The sequence below is a fragment of the Lynx rufus genome, unplaced genomic scaffold (assembly GCF_022079265.1).
Source record: "Lynx rufus isolate CCGP_SWC_20201006 ecotype Redwood Valley unplaced genomic scaffold, mLynRuf1.p SCAF_5, whole genome shotgun sequence".
Taxonomy (NCBI): domain Eukaryota; kingdom Metazoa; phylum Chordata; class Mammalia; order Carnivora; family Felidae; genus Lynx; species Lynx rufus.
The window spans coordinates 75,928,264-75,953,163 of NW_025814867.1; the positions used below are offsets into that span (position 1 = coordinate 75,928,264).

The 24,900-nt window shown below is 54.1% G+C and overlaps 2 protein-coding genes across 3 annotated transcripts; one reads left to right on the forward strand and one right to left on the reverse strand.

Moving 5' to 3' along the window:
- Positions 1-2,244: 2,244 nt before the first annotated feature.
- THPO (thrombopoietin) lies at positions 2,245-7,588 on the reverse strand. The gene is given in 10 exon segments (XM_053722208.1): positions 2,245-3,143; positions 3,387-3,554; positions 5,029-5,115; positions 5,416-5,543; positions 5,768-5,925; positions 7,283-7,389; positions 7,391-7,429; positions 7,432-7,482; positions 7,485-7,526; positions 7,529-7,588. Coding segments are annotated over 10 exon segments (1,503 nt in total). The 3' UTR covers positions 2,245-2,480.
- Positions 7,589-9,525: 1,937 nt separating this feature from the next.
- Positions 9,526-18,482, forward strand: CHRD (chordin). 2 transcript variants are annotated; one of them, XM_047100286.1, is made up of 23 exons: positions 9,526-9,673; positions 9,904-10,007; positions 10,524-10,656; positions 10,807-10,935; positions 11,025-11,124; positions 11,248-11,335; positions 11,696-11,837; positions 11,953-12,093; positions 12,177-12,259; positions 12,336-12,483; positions 12,632-12,738; positions 12,862-12,981; positions 14,190-14,346; positions 14,692-14,912; positions 15,363-15,476; positions 15,820-16,083; positions 16,167-16,260; positions 16,378-16,434; positions 16,724-16,827; positions 17,278-17,380; positions 17,777-17,931; positions 18,102-18,201; positions 18,427-18,482. In XM_047100286.1, exons 1-23 carry the CDS (start codon positions 9,526-9,528, stop codon positions 18,480-18,482), a joined length of 2,868 nt encoding a protein of 955 aa, XP_046956242.1. The 2 variants fall into 2 exon arrangements, with proteins under 2 accessions (XP_046956242.1, XP_046956243.1); XM_047100287.1 differs by having other exon boundaries at positions 10,527-10,656.
- The last annotated feature ends 6,418 nt before the right edge of the window (positions 18,483-24,900 follow it).

Genomic DNA, 24,900 nt, shown 5'->3' on the forward strand with positions numbered 1-24,900 from the left:
TTCCTTCCCTATCATTTTCAGGTCTTTACATGAGGTGTTAGAAATAGTATTTAGGGAAATGGGTTGAAAATGGATGGTCTCTGCAGGGGGGAGGAAAAGGTGTTTTGCTTTACTGTGGGGGGGGGGGGATGGACAGAAGGTGCAATGGGGGTTGGAATGAATTTTCATGGACTCGTAGAACTTTTTTATGTGGAGTCAGATTTGGGGTTTTGGAGAAGGCTGGATTTAGGTTAGAGTGGGAAAACTTAATTACCAGTAATAGTTTGTGGGGTAGCATAGCAGACTATCCTGGCTATCCTGGGTAGCAGAAGAGAGAACTGGCATGCAGTTGAATAGAGAGAAGAGTGTTCTGGTTGTCACAGTTTTTTGCTTTTTGGGTAAAGGGAAGAAGGGATGGAATAAGTCTGACGATGTTTTGGGAAGGGTAGATTCTCAATATGGACAGATTAGTTCACATTGGAGAAGCCCAGGAGTTATTTGTATTTGCCCTGAAGTAAGTCCAATGCTGATACTGGATGCCTGGAACTTACTGGCTATATACTTCTTGCAGTTTTGCCAACCTTGTCTCTCATCTGACTGTGCTGAGAACCCTTATTAAGCCTTTGTCTTTGGTCCCTTCGGCATATCTTGTTCTGGGTGCTGACTCTTTCATGTGCCAGAAGGTTCTTCATTTTGATCATTACATTTAATCCAGGTTAGTATTTCAGTAAATTACAATTTCTACTTAACCATTCCCTTGACTGCATGCTGGAATTTGTAGTGTGGATGAACTGTTCTCTCCCATGCAAAAACTGACACCATCTGAGATGCGTACACTTTTGAGCTTTGTGCATTTGTTGATTCCTTCTCCATGGCAACTGTTCTATCCATGATGGGAGAGAAGGACACCTGGAGATGTCTAAGTTCGTCACCCCCTCCAAGAGCTTTTGGTTTTCTACTCAGAACTTTTTAATTGTTGGTCTGTTTACTCCCCCAAGACTTGGAAATCTTTCCTGATATATAGAATCACTGAATGATCTGTTGGACAGTACACCACACTGGGGACCATATGGGCTCTGGTCAGCCTAGGGTTTCTTCTTTTCTTGCTCACAGGGCTATGTAAGCATTGAGAAAACGCCTGGCTTCTCTGAGCCTCAGTTTCATTGTCTGCAAAGTAGAGATGATAATCCCAAGGTGATAGAGTTGTGTGAGCGGTATAAAAGGTAACACACGTAAGGTTCCCGGCATGCTGGCTTTCATTTCTTCTATTTTGGAATACCTCTAGTGATCCTGGGGTATCTGGCAGTGTTTGGAACTCTGGATTCCTGGCTGTTTTACCTACATGGTCGTCTTTCCTTTGGGGAGTTGCGGGGAGGGAAGAGGAAAAAGCTGCTATTAGTTTTCCTACAGGAGCCTCTGGAGGTAGTATTGACCTGTGCAATGGAGTTTTTGTTTTGGGCAATAATAAACCTCTTCAGAGGCACCACAGCGGCATTTATTTGCAAGGCCCCATAAGCCTGGCTTCTCTAGAGAATCCTTAGCAGAGTTCATGGTGGTCACATAGGGCAGCTTCTTAGATACTGTGTGCTTCTGGGATTGGGAAATGAGCCTTCAACTTGTACTTGTCCCTCCTGCTGTGTGAGCCCTAGGAGACTGACTCTTGCCACTTCCTGCACTTCCCCCTGACCTCCACAGGAGGGAGGCAGGAACCCGTGCCTGGCAAAGCTTCCTGCTGAGCTGCTGAAGCTCTCGCTGTTTGCTCAGCTGTCACATCCAGGTTTTGTCTTGACTGAACTGTCTGCACAGCCTTACCTGGGGTGTGAGGCTCTCCAAGGCTTCCTGTTAACTTTTTGGGAGGGGAGGGAAGGGGGAGATCTATTGCCCCCTGAGAAGAACATCTCTTTCCTTTGCTTTTCTGTTAGCTCTTAGGTGTTCTTATTTATTCTTTATTTATATAGGCTCAGTTTTGTTGATTATGTAGAGACGGCCTTTCTGAGAGACAACTTCTCATTCATTTTTCAAGAGTAAGGATCTCCTAAGAAAAGGAGATCAGAGCCCTATTGAGAATGATAGTAAAGGGGAGAAAGACACTAACCTTAGTTCTGAGGAAAAAAAATCAAAGCTCTTTTTTCTCTGTTTTCTGACATAAGGTTAGTCTCTACCTCTGTTCAGAAGCCAGGCCAGACCAGCCCTTTGCATAATTACTGTATGAAAAAGAGCATGTAGAAAATTAGTAAGCTGTAAATTTGTGCAGAAAATAGACCAAAGATAACTAGACGCTCTAGTGAATATTATTGATAGCTTAAAAAAATAGCTTCTGAAGTTTTACATTATACAGTGAAAAATGATCCCCTTTTCTGTCCTGCGTATCCCGCTTTAGCAGGGCTTTGGGTTTCAGGTGAAAGCAGGAAATCTGGTATAACTTGATTCCCAGGGCCTCCCCTCCGGGTAAGGGAACTTTACATGGGAGACAGTGCTGAAGCTGGCAGGGCCCTAGTACCTTACTCCTCCTGAGACAGATTCTGGAAGTGAGGGTGGGGTGCAATTAGAAGAGGACTGGCAGAGTTGGGTGTGACAGAGGGGTCAGGAAGTGGAGGCTGGAGCTGGATCGGGGGAGTGGGTGAGGTGGGTGAAGGAGAGAAGAGTGTGTATTGCCCAGTAGGAGGATGGGTTGGGGAAGGAGAATATCCAGGCCAGAGGTCGGGTGGCAGGGAGCTCATGTCTGAAGTTCCTGGAAGGATGTCTGGGGCTCCTAGAGCCCTGGGTGAGGGTCCAGGAAAGAGTCCATGAGTTCCAGTCAAGGGTCCGTGTGTCCTGTTCACGTGTCCAGGGATTTGGTCTAGGTACCTGGAGGTTTGGTTCAGCCGACCAGGAATCTTGGCTCTGAATCCCTGCAGCCTCTTCAGAAGTCCAAAGCCAGTAGTTCTGGCTGAGACACGGGAGTCTGTCTCCAAAAATCCAGAAGTCCTGTTTGGGAGCTTGTGTAGTGTGAGGACTACAGAGGTATTGCTTGGGCCAGCTGTAGTGGGCAGGGCCTGCTTGGCACAGAGAGTGGGCCCTACTACAATCAGCAGGAAGCGCACCTTTCCTCGGAGCAGTTGTTGGAAGCTCAGGAATATGGCATTGGGATCCTTGTGAGCTGTGGTCCTGCCCTGTGGAGGAAGCTGTGGGCAGAGGATGGGCCTGAGGCCAGAGATCTGGGCCAGATAGCATGTCTCTCTCGTGTCTATAGGGAAAGATAAGGTGCCAGCACCCGGACTTTATGGCTCGGGGAAAGCACTCCTTAGTAGGTCAGCTCTGCTACCCTCAAGATTCCCAGAATTCTCCTTTCTTCCCTCAGGTCTTCCAAGGGGGCTAAGTCAGCAAAGGACAGTCTCTGTAGTCCCCTTGACTCAGGATTTACTTACCTGGGTTCCTAGGAGGCCCTGCAGGGCCCCAAGGAGGAGGCGGACCTGTCCAGAAAGCTGTCCCAGGAGGGATGAGAGGCAGGTGGGTCCCAGTTGTCCCCGTGCTGCCATTACTCCCTCCAGCAGAAGGGTCGCGGCTCCCAGAACGTCCTGTGCCTTGGTCTGCTCCTGCAAAAGAGATGGAAGGGAGAAGGGCCCGCTTCAAAGGGCATGCTGGTAGTGGGTGGGGAGCCCGAGGAGTAGCCAGGGGGATGAATCATAGGAGCTGAGAATTGGACAGGACCAAAGTCCCACCCAGCACAGGAATTCCTTCAGAGTCTCCCGACAATTGGTCATCGGCCTCTACTTGAGTAACTCCGGTGTCCAGTAACCCAGCCTGGTCTCACGCTTAATTTCAGTCAGAAAAGTTCTTTTTTCCCCTTATATGCTGAAATCTGAGCTGTTACAGCTTTTACCTCTGGGTTCTAGTGTTGCCAGTTCACTCTTTCTGCTACAAAATCTTAGGGTCATATAGTTTTTTAAAACTTAATGTAGAGATAAGGCCATCACAGAGATCATAAAAATGAAGGAAGGGGGCTTACTGATAAATGGCAGACACAGAACTGCAAGGGATCCCTAGGGACCACCCTTCATCCCTGGCCCAGTCCCCCTGGAAGACCTGAGGGAAGAGAGGGCATTCTGGGGATCTTGAGGATAGAAGAGCTTGATCTTAAAAGGCATGCTCCCTCCCAGGTTTCCTGAGCCTCAGACTAAAGCACTTCCAGCCATACCACAAGACTACCACTTTCCTCCAAACTACTCAGACAGCACCCCCCCCTCACCGCCCTTTTTTAAGCCGTTCCTCACATAACCTGTTTTCTAGCTTCTCACTGTTCAGGTTGCTTCTTCCTTCTGGACACATGCTAGTTTAATATGGTCCCTCTGAATAAATTAGCATTTATCTTGAGGAGGATGTCTGGTACTCAGTCCAGTACTGTTAAGTGCAATCCATTTACTGTTTTTTAGGAGTATTTCCACAATGCGGATGCTAGACATCCAAAACCAGCTAGAATCACTAGCTTTTAAAATAGCTGCTGTTTGAGGTCAACTCCATCCTCCCAGATCTTTTTCATAGTAAGTTCTAGGGCTGGAAGTTTATATAAAGGAAGTGGGGGCATCGTGGCCTGGAAGCTGGAATAGGACTTTATTTAATTACTTTGAGTAAATGTACAGTTTTATATATATCTCTGTTAAATTTTACCTTGTTTTTGACCTAGCCTTTCAGCAAGTTGAATCTTGATTCTGCCTTTTGTTATTTTAGCGGTGCTTCCCAGTTTTGTGTCATCTGAGGATGACAGATCAGTCTTCCTTCTTCATGCTAACTTAAGAAGGTTGCACGGGACTAGGTCAAAGGCATGGCCATAAGCGACTTTTATCCAGCTTTCCTTGGTGTTCAGCTTTGAATCTATTTTAACATACTAGGACTGTAAGTCACCTTGTCCAGAGGACAACATCATAGTGGAATGTAGATTAGGTTAGGGTGGCCAAGCTGAAAGTGAGATATTCTTAGGGGGCTCAAGAATTTTAAAGAATCCATGGGAAGCAGTACAAAACTGATGAAGACAGGATTTAGGGAAACTAAAGGAAGGAATGACTTTCTTACCTTCTGGGTTTTCCATTCTCCCAGGCTAAAGTCCACAGCAGGCAGCAGGACAGGTGTGGACAAAGGGTTAACGTCTGGGCACTGGCTCTATTGAAAAAGATGGGTGGTGGAGAGGTGGAGAAGGGAGCTCAGATAAAGGGGGGGGGGTATGGTGCCCCCGTGACCAAGATAGACTTCCATGAGCAATATATATCCAGGCTAGAGCTTTTAAAATGGGCTAGATTGCAAATTGTAATCCTTGTCAAGGAGTGGTGATTGGGAGGCAGTGATCTCACCAAAGACAATATGGGGACAACAGTGCTTGGATCATGGAGTGAGAGGAAGTGATGGGAGTAAGGGCGTCTAACCAGTTAATGGGTAGAGGGGTGAGTGCTGGGAGATTCTCACCAATTTGCTGTGAAGGACATGGGAATCACGAAGCAGTTTATTTAGGAGACGGGGGTCACAGGCTGGAGGAGCCGGAAGGCATAGATTCAGTCTTGCAGTTAGGAGAAGCATGACCACAAGGAGCAGTTCTTAGATGAGAAGTGAGGTTGAAAAAGAAGAAATCACTGTCAGGTGGTGGTCCAGAAATTCCCATTTAAGACCCAGACTTGAAATCCAGGGAATTTGCCTTTCAGAAGCCTTATTCCCAGGAGATTGGGTTCCCTCAGCCCTCCACCCCTGCAGCACATCTCCTTTGTCTTTCCTCTCTAACCATGTTCTGATTTGGCCCTAGGTCCCTCCAGTGTGTTCTTACCAGTCAGCTCCATTCTGGCCACGCTGTCTGGTTGGAGTGGCTCCCTGGATGGGGCCTCTCCCCTGAATCCTTCCTGGGGCCATGGAGGCGGCTTGGGCTCTTGCACTTCTTGCACTGTGGGGCACAGGTGGGCTGAGGAAGAGGGTCTGGAATCTATCCTGCAAGTGACAGGAATAATGAACATTTAATCAGGTGTCAAGGAAAAGACTGCCTGGCTGGGGGGAACAGCTGCTGGGAGGGTGTGAGCCACCGACCAGCCTAGAACTGCTAGAGCTCTGACTGCTCCCAGGTTTCCGTGTGAGTGCAGCACATTGCGTCTCCTTTTTGTCAGGCTCCTTGGTGAATCTGCTGTGGGGCACCAGCCCCCTGCTGAGAGCAGGACAGAATCTGTATACACACACACACACACACACACACACACACACACACACACACACACACAACATATCTTAACTGGCCTCAAATACTGAGCAACCTTGGTTGTTTGGTTGGAGACAATCTAGGACGGGGAAAGGGAACAGAAGTATTGTGGCATAAGCCCTGGAGAAGAGGTTGGAAAGCTGGATACAGGGTCAAGGTGAGGAGCTAGTAAACATGTGCAATGTGTTGAGGGGTGGCTTGGGGAGTGGGGCTGAGGAGGTGAGTTGGGCAAAAACAAAACTGGACTACTAGGGGTTGGTGATTACAAGATTATGAGAAGGTGGTATGGGAGCAATGAACCTATCATTCTCTTTCCATTTACCCCCACCCAAAAGCCTCTTGGAGTTTTTCTTTACACTCCCAGTTCTGAAATACTGGGTTATCCAAGGTGAAGAGATGGGCTAACAGTCTTGGGACTTGCCACCTGAGGCAAGATGCCCAGGAATGGGCACCTGCTGAGTGAGGTACCCACCTTACATGGCTTACCTCGCCTTGGACACCCACCGTATCCATCTCATAGCCCATATCTTCCTCCCTGCCCCCTTTGCAGAACCCTTCCAGTTCCTTTGCAGGACCCCCCACATGGCCTCCTCCTTCTTTGACGAGTAGTGCAAAGAGGCCTGCACCTGATTCAATATTGGGATTTCCTGTAGGTCTGTCAACATGCATGAGCCCTCCTCCCATTACCCTCTCCTTCGTCCCAGCTTCTCCGGTCCCACAATTCAGAACCTTAAGCTAACTAGGAATGGCTGGGTAAGAATGGGGATTGGATCTGTGTCCAGCTTGATGCTATGTGTCCTAGGCCCTAAATGTGCCACCTTTCTTATTTTCTCCCTGAGCACATGTCCCCTTTCCTTAGGACCCGCCAGGACTGCTATATTCCTCCAAGTCTGAGATCAGTCCCTCAGAACCCAGCACCCCACCCCCTACCCCTGCTCTGTCCTGCTCCTCCCATTCTGGGAAGGCTACACTCTTCTCGACAAAGGTCAGTGCCTGTAGGTTCCAGTTTGCCTGCCCCTCCCCCAGCTGAAAGCCCAATTCCTCTTTCCTGTCCTTCCTACCCTCACTTAACTCCAAAACCTGCTTGCCACTCACCGGGTGGAGAAGGGCTCCAGGACCCAGGTGCACAGCAGGCAGCCCTCTGGGGTGCAGATGGGTAGGAAGACATGTAGTGTTGGGGCACAGCCCCTCCACAGCAGTAGGGTCACACGCCTGCCCAGGCCACTTCTGCCCAATCAGAGAGCAGGGAGCTACCAGACACTGGCGAAGGCCCCCGGAAGTGACGCCTTCTCCTCCCACCCGCACTGAACATGGAGCCCCTGCCTGGACCATGGTCCACCAGCGGAGCCCAGCTCTTCCACCCACGCACACCACACAGAGGATTTGAACAGAGGGATCCATCTTTTTCTAGGAGATGGGAAACCTGGGACCTGGCTGGGGAAGGAGATGAGAGGGGAACGGGTTTTTTTTCTAGGAGGAATCAGGCAGGACATTTTTGTTCCTGGGGAAGAGTCACAAAGGTCTGGTTCTGGTTTTAGATATGTTGGTGGGTTTTTCAGTTCTTGACTGGCTAAATTTCTTTTCACCTGCTGTTGAAATCCATTAGGGCTCTTGCTTTTCTGCTTTTCTTTCCTATAACCCTCTCGGAGTCATGTCTTACTTCCCCTTTCCCAGTGGGAATGTGGGTATTGCCCATTTTAGAGAATGACGCTGTCATTGGTCAGTGTTGTGGGGAAAGCGTTTGGACAATTTGAGAGGACTGCACGGTGAGGGCTGTTTGTGGTGGTGGTGGTAGGGAGGGGGTGGGGGTGAGGCTGAGCTCAGGGCCCAGCAGCTCAGACAGCTAAGGCCACTTAACTCTGTGCCCAAGCTCTCCTGCACTTGCCCTGTCTTTCTCCCTCTTCCATCTCCTACCACTCCATATGTGACAAGAAGAATAACCAGGCCCATGTGTCCCTGTCTTAGGGAAGACAGCTGCTGAACCTCCCCCGCAAATACCTCCTGCTGGCCCCCCTCTTCCTTTGGCCCTGGCTCTAGTTCCTTTGCTTTCCCCGCAATCCCAGTCTCCTCGCAGTCTCTGTCCTCAGGGGCCTCCTGGCCTGACCTTGTTCCCATCACCCCCACCTCAGTTCTTCCCCTTCTGCTCCTCCTCCCAAGGATGGGGCTGTCAGCTAAGGAGGATGGCCTAGATCCCGGAATTCTCCAGTTCAGCCAGATGAGATGCCTCCCAAGATTAGGAAGGAGGGTGCTGGGATGGTTGGGAGGATGGTGGGCGAATGGGTGTGGGAGGGGACAGGGAGGCAGTCAAGACCAGGAAACCAAGACAAAGGAGGTTGGGGGTGGGGTGGAGAGGCAGAGGGTCCCCTGCGTGAAGGAAGAAGGTGAGAAAGGATGTGAGGCTGGGGATGAGGATGGTTAGATGGGCCTCCGGACAGGTTACCCGTAGGGAGGGAAACACTGTCACCAGACAGAAATGAGACCCTGAAATGGGACTTCCTGGGGACCAGTAGAATGAGGACAGACCTCAGAGAAGAGATAGGGACACAAGCTAGACAGAGAGTGTGGGTAGTGTGGGGTTTGAGAGGTGCTGTGGGCCCACAGTAGGGGAGATTAGTTGACCGGCCTTTGGTGCACATTGTCATCCTTAAAAGACAAGTCTTCATCCTTCCGGCAGTTACCGAGTACTAGCCCAGTGGCCGGCCCAGGCCTCAGGCCCAGCCTCTGCCCCTCCCTGGCCTGGGGCTCCCGTCCCGGGCTGGACACGCACCTCCCGGTGCAGCCGCCCTGTGGCCTCCGGCAGCGGGGGGCTCCAGACCCGCCTCTCCTCCCCTCCTCGCGCCCCCTGGTCTCTCCCCTCCCCCTACCCCCTCCGCTCCCCCTTCCCCTGCAGCCCCTCCCTCCTCCCCTGCCCCGTCCCAGCCCCTCCCTCCCCTCCCCCACTCGCGATCCGGGCCGCTGCTGCTGGGCCGGACCCCCCGGGCTCAGCCCGGCCCCTCGCCGAGCCGCCGCCGCCGCCCCGTTTGCTGAGGAGGAGGCCCCCGGCCGGGGCGCCGGGCGCGGGGCATAAAACGGGCCAGAGCCGGCGCCCAGGGCACTAGAGGCGCGTACGGCCCGGGTCAGCGCCCGCCCGCCCGCGCTCCTCCCGGCCGCTCCTCCCGCCCCGCCCGGCCCGGCCCGGCGCCGACTCCCGCCGCCCGACGAGCCCCTCGCCGCACTGCCCGGGCCCTGGCCCCGGCCCCCTCCCGCCGTACCGCCCCCGGCCCGGCCCTCCTCCCACCTCCCTCCTCCTTCTCCTGCTCCCTCCTCCCTCCCGCCTCCCCAGCTGTCCCGTTCGCGTCATGCCGAGCCTCCCGGCCCCGCCGGCCCCGCTGCTGCTCCTCGGGCTGCTTCTGCTCGGCTGCCGGCCGGCCCACGGCGCCGGCCCCGAGCCGCCCGCGCTGCCCATCCGGTCCGAGAAGGAGCCGCTGCCCATTCGGGGAGCGGCAGGTAGGTGGGCGCCTAGAGGGACGCGCAGGCAGAGTCCGGCTCGGGGCAAGTCTGCTCTCGCCCGGAGGGGGCGCCGGGCGCAGGTGGCTCAGCTCGGCAGGCTGCCTGGAGGGGTGGGCGCGGGTCGCGAGGCGCGTCGTGCGGGGGGACCCAGGGCCCGGCCGGCGGCGCCCGGGGCGGGCACACCGCAGGAGCGGGACAGCGGCCGCCAGCCAAGCCCGTCCCCGCAGGCTGCTCCTTCGGCGGGAAGGTCTATGCCTTGGACGAGACGTGGCACCCGGACCTGGGGGAGCCCTTCGGGGTGATGCGCTGCGTGCTGTGCGCCTGTGAGGCGGTGAGTGGACCAAGCGGCCGTAGCCGGGGGCCCTTGCGGGTGGGGGAGCGCTCGCGTCCCGGGATGTCGGGGTGCACTCGGAGCCGCTGAGGATAAAGAAGCGAGTCTGCAGGTATTTGGGAGATATATATATATATATATATATATATATATATATATATATATATAATTTTTTTTTTCTCCTGGTGGGAGGCAGTGCCCCCTTCAAGTCTCAGGTGTTGACTGTTATTGATCACCCACTATGTGTCAGGCTCTTTGCCAACGGTTTCCTCTGTCTCTCACTTAACTCCTAGAACAACCCTGCTAGATACACACTATTATTTCCCCCATTTTCCAGATAGGGACCCTAAGTCCCAGAGAGGTTAAATAAATTGTCTAGGGTCACACATCTTGTAAGAAGCAGAGTGGTCTGACTCCATGGGATGACCTTGCTCTGGTCCTGACTCTCCCCTGCTCGCCCTGGGTCTCACCAATTGGCATCTTGCACTCACTTGGTTTTTGCATCTTCTCTGCAAGCAGCCTCAGTGGGGTCGCCGCTCAAGGGGCCCGGGCAGGGTCAGCTGCAAGAACATCAAACCTGAGTGCCCAACCCTGGCCTGCGTGCAGCCGCGGCAGTTGCCGGGACACTGCTGCCAGACCTGTCCCCAGGGTAAGGCCCGCTCCGCGGTGAGGGGAGGGCGGCAGGGCAGTGGTACTTGGTCCTGAGCCACAAGGATGGATGGGGCGGATGGAGCAGATGAAACCGCCGACTGCCTTCTCGGTGCCCAGCTGAAGCCCGTGTTTCCCACTCCCGGCTTAGAGCGAAGCGGTCCGGAGAGGCAGCCTACAGGCCTGGCCTTTGAGTATCCGCGGGATCCAGAGCACCGCAGCTACAGCGACCGCGGGGAACCAGGCTCTGAAGATCGGACGCGCGGAGACGGCCACACCGGTAGGTAGGGGCCAGGCAGGAGTTGGGGTTGTGATTGGGGCCGGGCTGCCCCAGTGGGTGACGATACTAGGGACATCTTTTCCTCACAGACTTCGTGGCGCTGCTGACAGGGCCGAGGTCGCAGGCCGTGGCACGGGCCCGAGTGTCTCTGCTGCGCTCTAGCTTGCGTTTCTCCATCTCCTACAGGCAGTGAGAAAGGGGAAGGTGGGAGGAGGGGCCAGCTGGGGACTGGGGAAGGAGAGTTGGGAGAGGCTGGAGGAGCTGCTCCTGGCCTAGGCTCAGAGCCCATACTCACCAGACCCTCATTCCCAGGCTGGACCGCCCTACTCGAATCCGCTTCTCAGACTCCACTGGCAGCGTCCTGTTTGAACACCCTGCGGCCCCCAGTCAAGATGGCCTGGTGAGATGATGCCATTTATGAGTGCTTCTCCAGTCTGGGCGCTATGCTGAGGGCGTGCTCTGCAATGCCTCCTTTGGTCCTCATAACAGCCCAGTGAGAGGAAAGCACTGACATTATGATGCCCATTTTACAGATGAGGGAACTGAGGCTCAGTAGCAGAATGTGATTTGCTCAAGGTCACACAGCTAGTAAGTGGTTGAGCCAGGATTTGGACCCCAGCCTCTGGCTCCAGGGCCCCTTCTTCAGCTTCCTAGGAGGGCTTGGGGGCTCCTTTGTACTCCTTCCTCACCAGAGCTAGGCCTCTCAGCTGGCCTGTCTTACATACTGTCTGAGTAGGACCTTCTTGTCTCTCTGCTCCAGGTCTGTGGGGTGTGGCGGGCAGTGCCTCGGTTGTCTCTGCGGCTCCTTAGGGCAGAACAGCTACATGTGGCACTTGTGACACCCACTAACCCTTCAGGGGAGGTCTGGGGGCCTCTCATCCGGCACCGGGCCCTGGCTGCAGGTGAGGGGAGCAGATGGCCCCTGGACATGAAGTTCTGAGTCTTCTCTATCCCCAGGAATGGAGTGGGCTGAAGAGGGGACTTTCTGATGGGCTCTCATGGTCTTCCTTCCCCCAGAGACCTTCAGTGCCATTCTGACTCTGGAAGGCCCCCCACAGCCTGGCACAGGGGGCATCACCCTACTCACTCTCAGTGACACAGAGGACTCCTTGCATTTTTTGCTGCTCTTCCGTGGGCTGCTGGAACCCAGGAGTGGGGGTAAGTGGGAGGGGGCAGGGCAAGTGAGGAGAGGAGGCAGAGCACCTGTCTGTCAGAGGCATCCATACGGATGGCTGTTGCAGGGCCAAGCCAGGTTCCCTTGCGGCTCCAGATTCTACATCAGGGGCAGCTGCTGCGAGAGCTCTACGCCAATGCCTCGGTCCAGGTGAGTGAGGGTCTGGCTCTTGCTGCCACCTGCTCTGGCCTCTTGCTGCCCCCACCATTCCTTGCTCTCCCTCCAGGAGCCAGGCTTTGCCGAGGTGCTGCCCAACCTGACAGCCCAGGAGATGGACTGGCTGGTGCAGGGGGAGCTGACGATGGCCCTGGAGAGGGCAGGTGGGCCAGGGCTGCGCATCAGTGGACACATTGCTGCCAGGCAGAGCTGCGATGGTGAGGCAGGGTGGGGCCTGGCACCCCGGGCACACACAACCAAGAGGCACAGACAAGTGGCCGGGGTGGGTATGGGAGGCATCGTGTGGGCTGGGCGTATGAATGGCTGTAGGACAAGCCGGCCTCCACCTATCTCGCCCCTCTGCAGTCCTGCAAAGCGTCCTTTGCGGGGCCGATGCCCTGATCCCAGTTCAGACGGGTGCAGCCGGCTCAGCCAGCCTTACACTACTAGGAAATGGCTCCCTGATCTACCAGGTAAGAGTCAGGGGCTGCAGGAGGTGGGAGGGCAGCAGGCCGGGGTCGGGCTTTGGCCTTCATGGTTCAGGCCCCAGGCCTTCTCTGCCACTTCACTTTGCCCTCCCCAACCCTGCCCACCAGGTACAAGTGGTAGGTACAGGCAGTGAGGTGGTGGCCATGACACTGGAGACCAAGCCTCAGCGGAGGAACCAGCGGACTGTCCTGTGCCGCATGGCTGGACTCCAGCTGGGAGGACACACAGTGAGTACTTCAGGCAGAGCCAGGCCGCAGGGCCCACACCCCAGAGCTAACAATGCAGGGCTGTGGGAAGCCAGGTTGGATGAGCAGAGATGTTCAGAATCATTCACTCACTAACAGATTCTCTCACTGACACACTGACTCACTGGACATGTTTTTTTTTTTTTTTTTTCAACGTTTATTTATTTTTTTGGGGACAGAGAGAGACAGAGCATGAACGGGGGAGGGGCAGAGAGAGAGGGAGACACAGAATCGGAAACAGGCTCCAGGCTCTGAGCCATCAGCCCAGAGCCTGACGCGGGGCTCGAACTCACGGACCACGAGATCATGACCTGGCTGAAGTCGGGCGCTTAACCGACTGCGCCACCCAGGCACCCCTAACTGGACATGTTTTTAGTGAGCCTCGGGCTAGAGACTGGAATACAAAGAAAATCAGATGTGGCCCCTGTCCTCAGCAAGCTCACATCAAATGGGAGGAGGAGTTGGACAGGGAGACCATATAATTATAAATGTGATAGCAATGGCTGCCACTTACTGAATCCTTCTTTTTTTTTTCCCCTATAGTTAACATTTTCAAATTTTTAAAAAAGTTTTTGAAAATTTTTTTATTTATTTTGAGGGAGAGAGAGACAGAGAGAGAGCAGGAGAAGGGCTGAGAGAGGGAGACAGAATCCCATTGGCATGGAACCCAGTGTGGGGCTTGACGTGGGGTTTGATGTGGGGCCTGACGTGGGGCTTGTAGGGGGGGGGCCTGACACGGGGCTCGTAGCAGGGCTGGATGTGGGGCTCAAACTCATAAACCATGAGATCATGACCTGAGCTGAAATCAAGAGTCAGAGGCTTAAACAACTGAGCCACCCAGGTGCCCCTTACTGAGCCTTTCTACATGCTACATAGTGCACTGGTTGCCTTACTTATATTATTTTTGGCCCTTACAGTTCCCATTTTATAGATAATGAATCGAAGGATCAGACAGGTTAAATAACTCCTCAAGATTGTTACATAGGTAGGAAATGGCAGAGAAGGGACTGGAACCTGGGCTTTCAAGGTTCTTATCCAGTGTTATGCGTGTGTAGAAGTGTGTTGGGTGTAAGAAAACACGGAAGACATTCGGAACCTTGGGCTTATGTGAAAGCTGAGGAGGGGTTCGTCTGGAATCTGGCAGACTGCAGCTAGGGCATCTAAGTCTGGCATCCTTCCCTGTCCTCCAGGCTGTGGGTGTCTGCCCTGGACTGGGTGCCCGAGGGGCTCATATGCTGCTGCAGAATGAGCTGTTCCTGAATGTGGGCACCAAGGACTTCCCAGATGGAGAACTGAGGGGGCATGTGGCTGCCCTGCCCTATAGTGGACACAGCACCCGCCACGACAGTGAGTGCCCTGGGATCTGCCTGCCCTTTGGTGTCCTGTGATCTGTGACTCAAGCATGTGAGCATGGTGCCAGAGCCTGGTGTGTCTTTCTCTGTGCCTGAGCTCGAGGTTGGCATCTGGAGAAGGTGGGGATGTACAGGGTGGCCCTGCTGGGAGACCTTCTCTGTTGCCATGGTGCAGGGGTCTAAAACTTGCTGCTTGCCTCCCCCTCCACCCTGCCCTGGGCCTATGGACGGTGTCGGCCGATTTGTGGAATGCATGTTGGGGGAGGCCGGGGAGATGGGGAATACCGGGCTGCTCCCAGGCCACCTTTTCATCTGTCACCTGTCCTCTGTCTGGATCCAGCACTGCCCGTGCCCCTGGCAGGAGCCCTGGTGTTGCCCCCTGTCCAGAGCCAGGCAGCAGGACATGCCTGGCTCTCGCTGGATACCCACTGTCACCTGCACTATGAAGTGCTGCTGGCTGGGCTTGGTGGCTCAGAACAGGGCACAGTCACTGCCCACCTCCTAGGGCCTCCTGGGATGCCAGGGCCCCGGCGGCTGCTGAAGGGATTCTATGGCCCAGAGGTGAGGACATGATGGTGGAGGCAGCTTTGAAAGTATCTGCTTTTTAGCACGAAGGGCTGTGTGGGCCTGTGGCGGGGAAAGCAGAGAGCAGGTAGCTTGGTATGGCAGAGCTGACATGGGCTCGGGAGTCAGACAGACCTGGGTATGAATCTGACTCAGACTTTTGTTATCCATTCTCCTTCCTGTGTCCTTCTCTGGTGGGATCTCTTGGATAGCATGTAACATCCTGAACCTCCAAAGGAGCAGGTGGGGTGGAGCAAAACCCCTCAAATGGGGTGGACTTGGAATCAGAGAGGCCTGGCTTTCTGAGCTCCACACCACCATTAATGGGCTCACTTCCTTGAAGACTTTACTTAACCTCCTTGGGTCTCGGTTTCTCATCTGTGAATTAAGAAGGGAAGGTGCAGCCCTGGACGGCCTTGTTCCCATCCCTCATCCCGGCTCTTACAGGCCCAGGGCGTGGTGAAGGACCTGGAGCCTGAGCTGCTGCGGCACCTGGCTCAGGGCACTGCCTCCCTGCTGATCACCACCAAGGGTAGCCCCCACGGGGAGCTCCGGGGGCAGGTAGGCAGGCAGTGTGGGCCGCTGGGGGTGTTTCAGAGTTGAGCCCTCACTGTGTGCTCTTGCCTGAGTCACTTTGCTCTCTCTGAGCCCTGGGGGGGTGGGGGTGGGGGGTAGTATCACATTCCCTGGCTGGTTGGGAGGATAAAAGCCAGACAAGGTACATGACAAGGCTGGCAGCAGACCACCCTGTCTCTGGTCGCTGGGGTGACTGCTGGTGCTAATAGCATCCTCCTGGGACGCAGAGGTGCTCAGGGGTCGAGGTGTCTCGGGCAGGTGGGCTGGCCGAGGCTGGTGGAGACGCAGAGGGAGCCCGGGTGCTGCCTCAACTCGCCTCTTCTCCCAGGTGCACATCGCCAACCAGTGCGAGGTGGGCGGCCTGCGCCTGGCGGCGGCGGGGGCCGAAGGAGCGTGGGCGCCGGACTCAGCGGCCGCCGCGCTGCCCGCGCTGCCGGCTGTGCTTGGCCAGGACGCCCCCGCGCCAGCCAAACCCGGCGGCCCCGGGCGGCCGCGAGACCCCAACACCTGCTTCTTTGAGGGGCAGCAGCGCCCCCATGGGGCTCGCTGGGCGCCTAACTACGACCCGCTCTGCTCGCTTTGCACCTGTCAGGTAGGATGCCCCTGCGGAAGGGTGCACTGGGGTCTGGATTCTGGGGCAAGGGTCCCAGCCAACCACCCCACCTCTCTTTGCAGAGACGCACAGTGATTTGTGACCCCGTGGTGTGCCCGCCGCCCAGCTGTTCGAGCCCAGTGCAGGCACCAGACCAGTGCTGTCCTGTGTGCCCCGGTGAGTGACCTGTCCCGGTGGGAGAGGGTAGTGGAAGGTCCACTGTAGGGGCTGAGGCCTCTAGGGAGGGAAGGGGGGCCGCCATCCTCTGCCTTCACTATTTCTTTGGCTCCACAGAGAAGCAAGATGTCAGAGACCTGTCGGGGCTGTCACGGAGCAGAGACCCTGGAGAGGGTGAGCTGGAAGTCTGTGTACAGGGATGAGGAATCCAGGGGAGCTGTTGGGTGGGACCAGGAGGGGCACAAAAGGGTGAGAATATATATGGGGCGGGGGGAGACTGAAGGGCACAGGTTCTGAATGACACCTGGTAGGCTTCATTAGAGTCACTGGTCCACAAATGGGTCCTGGTGTTAGACTAGTATGGGGCTGGCTTGAGACTCCAGCCTTGATTGTGGGCCCAGCCAATGAGCTCAATACTCACGGCAGCTGGGCACTGTCCCCCCCCTTCCTCCCTGTCCCCCAGGCTGCTATTTTGATGGTGACCGGAGCTGGCGGGCAGCGGGCACCCGGTGGCACCCTGTCGTGCCCCCCTTTGGCTTAATTAAGTGTGCTGTCTGCACCTGCAAGGTATGGCTGCCCAATCCTCTCTGGTGCCATAACCCAGCAGGGTCTGCAGAGGTGGGGAGGGGGCTGCCAGAGGGAAAAGCCCAGCCTTGGTGAGGGAGGCTCAAGGATTAAAACACTGAAAAGTCCTTTGAGCTTTGAGAATCAGCTTCCTGCAGGAAAAGGGAAGGGCTGATGTGGGTGTGAATTCTGGCCTGCCAGCTGACCAGCTCCACATAGCCCTGGAACTTTCTGTACCTCCCTGAACTTCCTCTTCCACTCCTGCAAGCAGATACGATAGCAGTTATGTTGCAGGGCTACCGTGAGCATTTGAGTTCAGGTATATAAAGCACCAGCCCAGGGCCTCTGAGTGAAAGGCCATGGAAATACGACATTGGAGGGATGGAGAGGAGAGGGAGGAAGCAGGAGGCTCCCCTTCCTTTCTGACACCCATTCCTCAATGGATCCCTACAGGGGGGCACTGGAGAGGTGCACTGTGAGAAGGTGCAGTGTCCTCGGCTGGCCTGTGCCCAGCCTGTCCGTGCCAACCCCACTGACTGCTGCAAACAGTGTCCAGGTGAGGGGGTGGGCACTGAGGCCTCTTGGGGCGGTTGAGGTGCTTCACTGGCTTGTCATGGGTGAGGGGGTGCATAGTGAAGGTGGGTGGAAGGAACTTCTCAGCTAATTCAGCGTTTACTGAGCACTGCTCTGTGCCTAGGAACTAGGGCTCTAAACGCACTGGAAAGAATGTGCATGTATTTATTAGTGGGCTATGATGGGTTCCAATTCCTACACGTCCCTCCCTTTCTTTCTCCCTCCCTCCCATCCATCCATCCATCCATCCATCCTCTCACCCAAATTTGTCACCTACTAAGTGCCAGAAACTGCTAGGTGTTGGAGATTCAAAAACAAATAAAACCTGGGTGGCCCTTACAGAGCTCACATCTGCTGATCTCTTCCTCCCTCCCAACAGTGGGGTCAGGGGCCCACCCCCAATTGGGGGACCCCATGCAGGCCGATGGGCCCCGGGGCTGCCGTTTTGCAGGGCAGTGGTTCCCAGAGAGCCAGAGCTGGCACCCCTCGGTGCCTCCCTTTGGGGAGATGAGCTGTATCACCTGCAGATGTGGAGTAAGTGGGGAATGGGCTCTGTGTGAGATGGGCATTGGGGACATGGCCTAGAGTGGGGAGACCTTTCCAGGGAGGGTAGGCTCCTGGGAGTGGGCTTCCCTGAAGAGGCTGGAGGCTGCTGTTCCCCTGTGCCTCTGGGTACCCTCAAAATCTACTCTGTCTGGCACCAGGCAGGGGTGCCCCACTGTGAGCGGGATGACTGTTCACTGCCACTGTCCTGTGGTCCAGGGAAGGAGAGTCGCTGCTGCTCCCACTGCTCACCCCGGCGATGTAAGTGAGGGGGCTGTATGTGGGGCACCCCGGGAGGGAAGGGGGCACCTGCTGCCTGCCAGGAGCAGTGCCATCTGCTTCACGGGTGACTGAGTCACACAGATTGTGTGTGCTGACTTGTTTAAAAGTTCTGACCTTTCTGGGCCTAGAACAGAGATGCTCCGCTGTGTCCTCCATGCCGCCCAATTTCCTCTCTCTCCAAAATGTATTCCCTCTTGTCTCCAGCAGCCCCAGAGACCAGGACAGTTCCAGAGCCTGAGAAAGAAGCCGAAGGCTCCTAGGAAGCAGCCAGAAGGCCACATGACCAAGAGGACGGGGCCTGGGCTGGGAGAAGGAGTGGCGCCAAGGGCCCTGCATCCTCCTGTGGGAAATCAAGTGCCTTCGGCTCTTTTCTGCCTCTTCTCCCTCCCCCCACTACCTCTGGGAACCACAATTCCACAAGGGGAAGGGGCAGCCAGGGCAGGCCAGGGCCACGGCCATTCTGACTCCTGCCCAGTCACCCTCCAGCCTCTGCCTTAGAAGCCCAACCCCTTTCTTTCTGTACATAATGTCACTGGCTTATTGGGATTTTTAATTTATCCTCACTCAGCACCAAGGGTCCCTCCACTTCACTCCTGCTGCCCCTGAGCTGAGCAGAGTCATTATTGGAGATTTTTGTATTTATTAAAACTTTTTTTTTTTTTTTTTTCAGTCTCAGGGCTAAAAGTTGTTTCTTTGTGGCCAGGGACCTGAGTGCGCCTCCATGGAGAAGGTCTGAGAGTGGGAGCCCTGACTCCAGGGGCTTCCCTCTGAGCCTTGGGGAGCAGGCTGGGCACTGGAGAAGGAGAGTGGAGGCATAGCTGTTGGCTGGCATTGTGGGATTCCACAGAGGGGCCTGGCAATGTCACTGAGATGGACCAGAGCCTCAAGAACTCAGGCAACCCGAAGCAGGATTTAGACACAAATGTGGTTTCCACTGGTTTACTCATGGTTGGCATTTTGCTGACCCCATGTTTTTTTTTTTAAGTTTATTTATTTATTTTGAGAGAGAGAGAAAGAGTTGTGTGTGTGAGCAGGGGAGGGGTAGAGAGAGAGGGAGAGAGAGAATCCCAAGCGGCTTCCGTGTTATCAGTGCAGAGCCAGACGTTAGGCTTGAACTCACGAACCGTGAGATCATAACATGAGCCAAAATCAAGATGCCTAACTGACTGAGCCACCCAGCCACCCTGCTGACCCTATGTTTGAAGTGGCTCCAAAGAGGGAAACAAAAGTGCCACCAGCCTCTGTCTTGTTTGTTTAAAGTGAGGCAACCAAGCCCCTGTTATTCTTTTCTGGAAATGAATTGCATTCGGGACCAATTCTGGGGCAAATCTGGATCAGAGTAGACTGGAATCAGCCCCTGGCCCCGTTCTTGGCTGAGCTTATCTTGGTACCAAGTGGTATACAGAATAAGATAAGACCTCTCCCCGGTTCCTCCCCATTCCTGCCATCAGCAACTGGGCATTCCCACAGAGCTCAGGGGCACAAGGGAAAGAAGAGTGTCAGGGTAGAGAGCAGATACATGTACCTGCAGATCTACCTTTTGTATAAACAATGTGGGATAAAGTGAGGATGGAATTTTATGACCTGGTTGGGTAGTGGGAAAGAGCAATCATAGCCTTCGTGTGTAGGGTGAAGCATGGTGTGTGTCCTAAAGAAGTTATTGTCCTAGCCCCTTGGAGCTCCAGTTCTGCTGTCAGCTAGCTGAGTTATTTAACTTTCGGGAGTCAAGTCCCTGTTTCCTTTCTGTGAAACTGGTATCTCCCTCACAGGATCCGATCAGAACACGTGAACCCCGCAGCTCTGGGCCTGGCACACGTTAGTTGGAAAGGCACTCTGGCTGAGGTAGGATTCCTGGAGCTGGTTGGAAGTGAAAGGCAGGGGGAAGTCTGGGAAGTGTGGCGAAGGGTTTCCATTAATGAGATATTCTGCCGAATGCCCAGGGGGAGTGGGGAGGCTGGTTGGAGATGAAGGATGATAAGAACGGGGAAAACTGGACTTGGCCCAGAGCCCTGGCTGCCAGTAGGGGGATCGCGAGGGTCAGATAGGGAAGCCAAACAGCAGGATTGGCACAGGGCTAAAGGCAGAGAACGAAGTACAGGGCCAGGTGTGGTGAGATGGAGGATTTGGCCCAGGAACGGATGTGCTGACGGTATCGTCCTCCCTGGCAAGGGAACTTCATGGGAAGAAGCGTTGGTTGAAAAGGAAATTTTCATCCTCAGTTTAACACGAGTTTGCTACTGATGCTCACAAGACGACAGGAAGGGCAGGGGCAGTGAGCATCCACAGTCTGGCTCGATGGGTTTACCCCAGGGACCCTGACCCGCAGGACCCATCAGGACTTCAGAGCAGTGTCAGGGGATGTCAGCTGAGCAAATGAATGGACAGCTAGTGACCCAGGCAGAGGAGGGCTCTCCTCAGACACCAGCCCCTGAAACACCTGTCATAGCCCGCGTCCCCACCAAAGCTGGTTGGTCCCCAGGCCCTGCGAGCCCCAGGAAGGTGGTGTGGTGACCACGGATGTCCAGCCCTGTGCAGCGTATGAGGAACACGTCAGACAAACTGGAAGCCCTGACCTGTAGAGACCTCAAGAGGGCACCCCAGCTGTTCCCCTTTAGGGAATCACAAAGACCCAGAGAGCTCTTTCCCTTTCTAAAAACACCACCACCTGAAAAGAAGCCCGTTTGCCCTGGGGTTGCGTATTTAAGTGTCTCGAAACAGTTGCTGGTGAGACTTAAAATCTGATGTCTAAAGTGTGTCAGTCAGGCCTTCTACTTCGCGGAGGCTTTGACAGAGCCTCCACACTTCTCCAGCAGAAAGAGATGGAAGGTAGGACACAGGGGCCCCGCTTGGCCAGAGGAGAATTGGGGGTGGTTCTGGCACAGCTGCTTTGTGAGAAGACAACTCCTCCGCGTGCAGCCCTCAGCCCTCTGCTTGGAGGCTTTCGACTCGACTCGTGAACCGCTGCGAGGCGGGCCGCGGTGACACCATTTGCAGGCGTTTATACGGCACTTCCAGATTTCGGTGTCAGGTGATGGACAGCCACGTGAAGCCATCGCAAGGTGGCGCTGCCAGCACCCACCGGTTCAGGTTGGGCCACAACTCAGGGTAGCGTCTGTGCAGGTACTAGAATAATGGATGGTGATGACTTAAGCAGTCGTTTTCAGACCCTGAGACGGAGCGAGTGCCGGTGCCTCCCTCTGGGCAGAGGCAGCAATGGCACTGGGAGGAGGGGGGAGTAGCCGGGGCGCTTCCTGGGAGTGGGGAGTACAGGCCCCACTCTCCTTCCATTTGGCCACCACTTCTGTGAAGGCCTGCATTCCAGAGAAGAATTGGTTGCCTTGGAGAAAGTTTCAGAACAACTGTTCTGTTGCGTTCGGCTCCTGTTTACAAAGATCACGGGAAATAGAAAAAGTGTGACTCTTCTGGCACAACAAGAGTAACAGAGGGGGAGGTTTCATAAAGTAATAAAGTTGGGCCGAGGAGGGAGCTCACCAGGTGGGCCGGGAGGGACACATTTTCATTCACCATGTTCTAGGTAGTCAGAGACAATGTGTGAAGGAAAAAAAGCACAGAGAACATGTATGGGATACCGGAAATATTTTGTTGGTCTTTTATTTTTTATTTATTTTTTTAATGTTTATTTTTGAGAGAGAGAGAGAAAGAGAGGGAGGGGGGAGGGGCAGAGAGAGAGGGAGACACAGAATCCGAAGCAGGCTCCAGGCTCCCAGCTGCCAGCACAGAGCCTGACAGTGGGGCTCGAACCCACCAACCGTGGGATCATGACTTGAGCTGAAGTCGGATGGTCAACCGACTGAGCCACCCAGGCGCCCCCAGAAATACTTTGTTAAAGATGTCAAAAATATTGTATACCTGAAGCTGATGTGATATTGTGTGTCAGTTATAACTCAACTAAAAAGAAGATGACAGATGAAGGAATTCTTAGGGATTGTGCAATGATTATGCACCGAGGATGGAGCCACCCCTTATGACATCGTTGGCCTTTGATATATGTTTTTATTTAAAAAAAGGAGCTGCCAGGATTACTTTTACTCATCACAGAAGTCATTGTGAACAATTATGGCAGTACACAGACGTGTGAGGAAGAAAGAAGAAGTCACCTGTTAGAAAGAAAGAATTCCAACCCCTGGATAGCTGCTGTTTAAAAATCCCTGGGTACTGGGGCGCCTGGGTGGCTCAGTTGGTTGAGCGTCCGACTTCGGCTCAGGTCATGATCTCGCAGTTTGTGAGTTCAAGCCCCATGTCAGGCCCTGTGCTGACCACTCAGAGCCTGGACCCAGCTTCGGATTCTGTGTCTCCCTCTCTCTCTGCCCCTCCCATGCTTATACTCTCTCTCTCTCTGTGTCTCTCAATAATAAATAAACACTAAAAAAATTAAAAAAAATCCCTGGGTATTTTCTAAGTTGTAGTCTGCCCTGCACCCCACTCTGGGTCCTGTCCCTGCAGCACCTCTGTTCCCACTTATGAAGTGAGTGATGTCTGTCCTTGACCCAGTGGAGGTATTTGTATACCTCTGGAGCTGGAGAACAAGTAAATTTGCACAAATAGGGAAAGCAGGGGATTGCATTTAAGGGAAATCTAACCCTTTGCATTTAAAATGCCAGTGGACGGGGCACCTGGGTGGCTCAGTCGGTTAAGCGGCTGACTTTGGCTCAGGTCATGATCTCACTGTTCGTGGGTTCGAACCCCACATTGGGCTCTGTGCTGAGAGCCTGGAGCCTGCTTTGGATTCTGTGTCTCCCTGTCTCTCTGCCCTTCCCCCGCCCCTCCCCCCCCCCCCCCCGCTTGTGCTTTGTCTTTGTCTCTCTCTCTCTCAAAAATAAACATTAAAAAATTTTTTTAAATGCCAGTGGAGGCAAAACCCCAGAAATTTTGAAAATGTCCTCACCAACTCAGAAAACTTGGCAAACTGGCATTGAGTGATTTGATTTTCAGCAAATTGACTAGAGCCAGTGGGGTCCCAGCTCCTCAGCTGATGGGTGCTGGGTGGGTCTGAAGGTCGTCCCATCCATGTGGGCAGCAGAGGTTGGCCAGCGGGGTTGTCTCCTGGCGGCCAGGGCCCCAGCTGTCCCTTGGGAGGAGTCATTCACCGTGTTCTCACGTTCGCATGCCTTGGCTGGCCTGGCTCCTTGGCTGAGACGCGGCTTCCTCCTCTTTGGCTTCCTCCTCTTTTGGAGTCCCACGTGCCTGGCTGAGTCCCTGGTCCTACCGCAGGGACAGAGACTCCTCACTTTCCAGTTGTGTGGTGGAACGAGAGGGGGGATGGGTGAAGGTAGCAAGTGACAGTGGAAGGGGAGCTGCCACTGAGCACCCCACTGAGTCCTTCTCCATGCGGGGACAAGAGAGGCTGCTGTCTGCATTCAGCACAGGTTCTAGGAAGACAGCTCTGCCACGGACAGGTCCTTCCAGCCCAGGAACTGGTGGACCAGATGAGCCTGGCATGGCCGGTGAAGCAGCACCGGAGACTGGCACAGGTGGCTGTGGCTGTGACTTTGTACATGCATGGCAAGGACGCCCTGGGGAGCTATTGCACTTCCTGCTGCTGCCCCCGCTCTTCCTGGTGGCCCTGGTGCCCACTACGGAGGGCTGGGTCCTGACCAGCACCCTCTCTGAGGGGAGATGAAGGAAGATGACGGGGAAGTGGATGCAAGCTCGCATCTTTTTACGGTGCTTTTGGGGAGCATTGACATGTGTACACGCATGCCTGCACACACGTCTGAAGTGTGTTCTGTGTGAGAGAGTGAAGCTGTCCACGCTGCATTTGTCATTTACATCCATGTTTGTTTGAACACGGGGTTTTCCGTTTCCTTTATTTCTGGTTCACTGTCCCCTAACATGAATCTAAAGAAGCAATGAACTTGTCCTTTAAAACCCAAAGGTTCTGTAGTCCTTTCTGCCTGCTAAGTGGGTAGCTATAGAGACCTATTCTATTTATTTTTATTTTTTTATTTTTTTAAAAAAAGTTTTAAATGTTTATTCATTTTTGAAAGACAGAGAGACAGCACAAGCAGGGGTGGGGTGGAGAGAGAGGGGGAAACAGAATCTGAAGCAGGCTCCAGGCTCTGAGCTGTCAGCACAGAGCCCGACGGGGTTGGGGGTGGTGCTCAAACTCATGAACCCGAACCGAACCCGTGAGATCACTACCTGAGGTGAAGTCGGAGGCTCAACTGACTGAGCCACCCAGGTGCCCCTGTAGAGACCTATTCTTTTTTTTTTTTTTTTTTTTTTTTTTTTTATGAAGTTTATTGACAAATTGGTTTCCATACAACACCCAGTGCTCATCCCAAAAGGTGCCCTCCTCAATACCCATCACCCACCCGCCCCTCCCTCCCACCCCCCATCAACCCTCAGTTTGTTCTCAGTTTTTAACAGTAGAGACCTATTCTTTACACTGATCTGGGGAGGGAGCTGGGGTAGGGGATGGTAAGCAGCAAGACAAGAGCCCACAGAGAAAGGAGGCCCCAGAGAGGTGTCCAAGGAGAAGTAACAGAAGGCCTTTAATTATGTACTCTATCTTACAACTAATCAATTTACTCACTTTTATTTTTTTTATTTTTATTTTTTTTAGGATGAACTTCTGCATTTATTTATTTATTTATTTATTTATTTATGTTTTTTTTTCAATATATGAAATTTGTTGTCAAATTGGTTTCCATACAA

Bases quoted from the DNA above. Each gene is read 5' to 3' on its own strand.
- CHRD (XM_047100286.1), top strand. From the start codon at position 9,526: ATGCCGAGCCTCCCGGCCCCGCCGGCCCCGCTGCTGCTCCTCGGGCTG. The intron at 16,435-16,723 runs GTGAGCTGGAAG...CCTGTCCCCCAG, and splicing joins GAGCAGAGACCCTGGAGAGG to GCTGCTATTTTGATGGTGAC. The intron at 17,932-18,101 runs GTAAGTGGGGAA...GTCTGGCACCAG, and splicing joins GTATCACCTGCAGATGTGGA to GCAGGGGTGCCCCACTGTGA.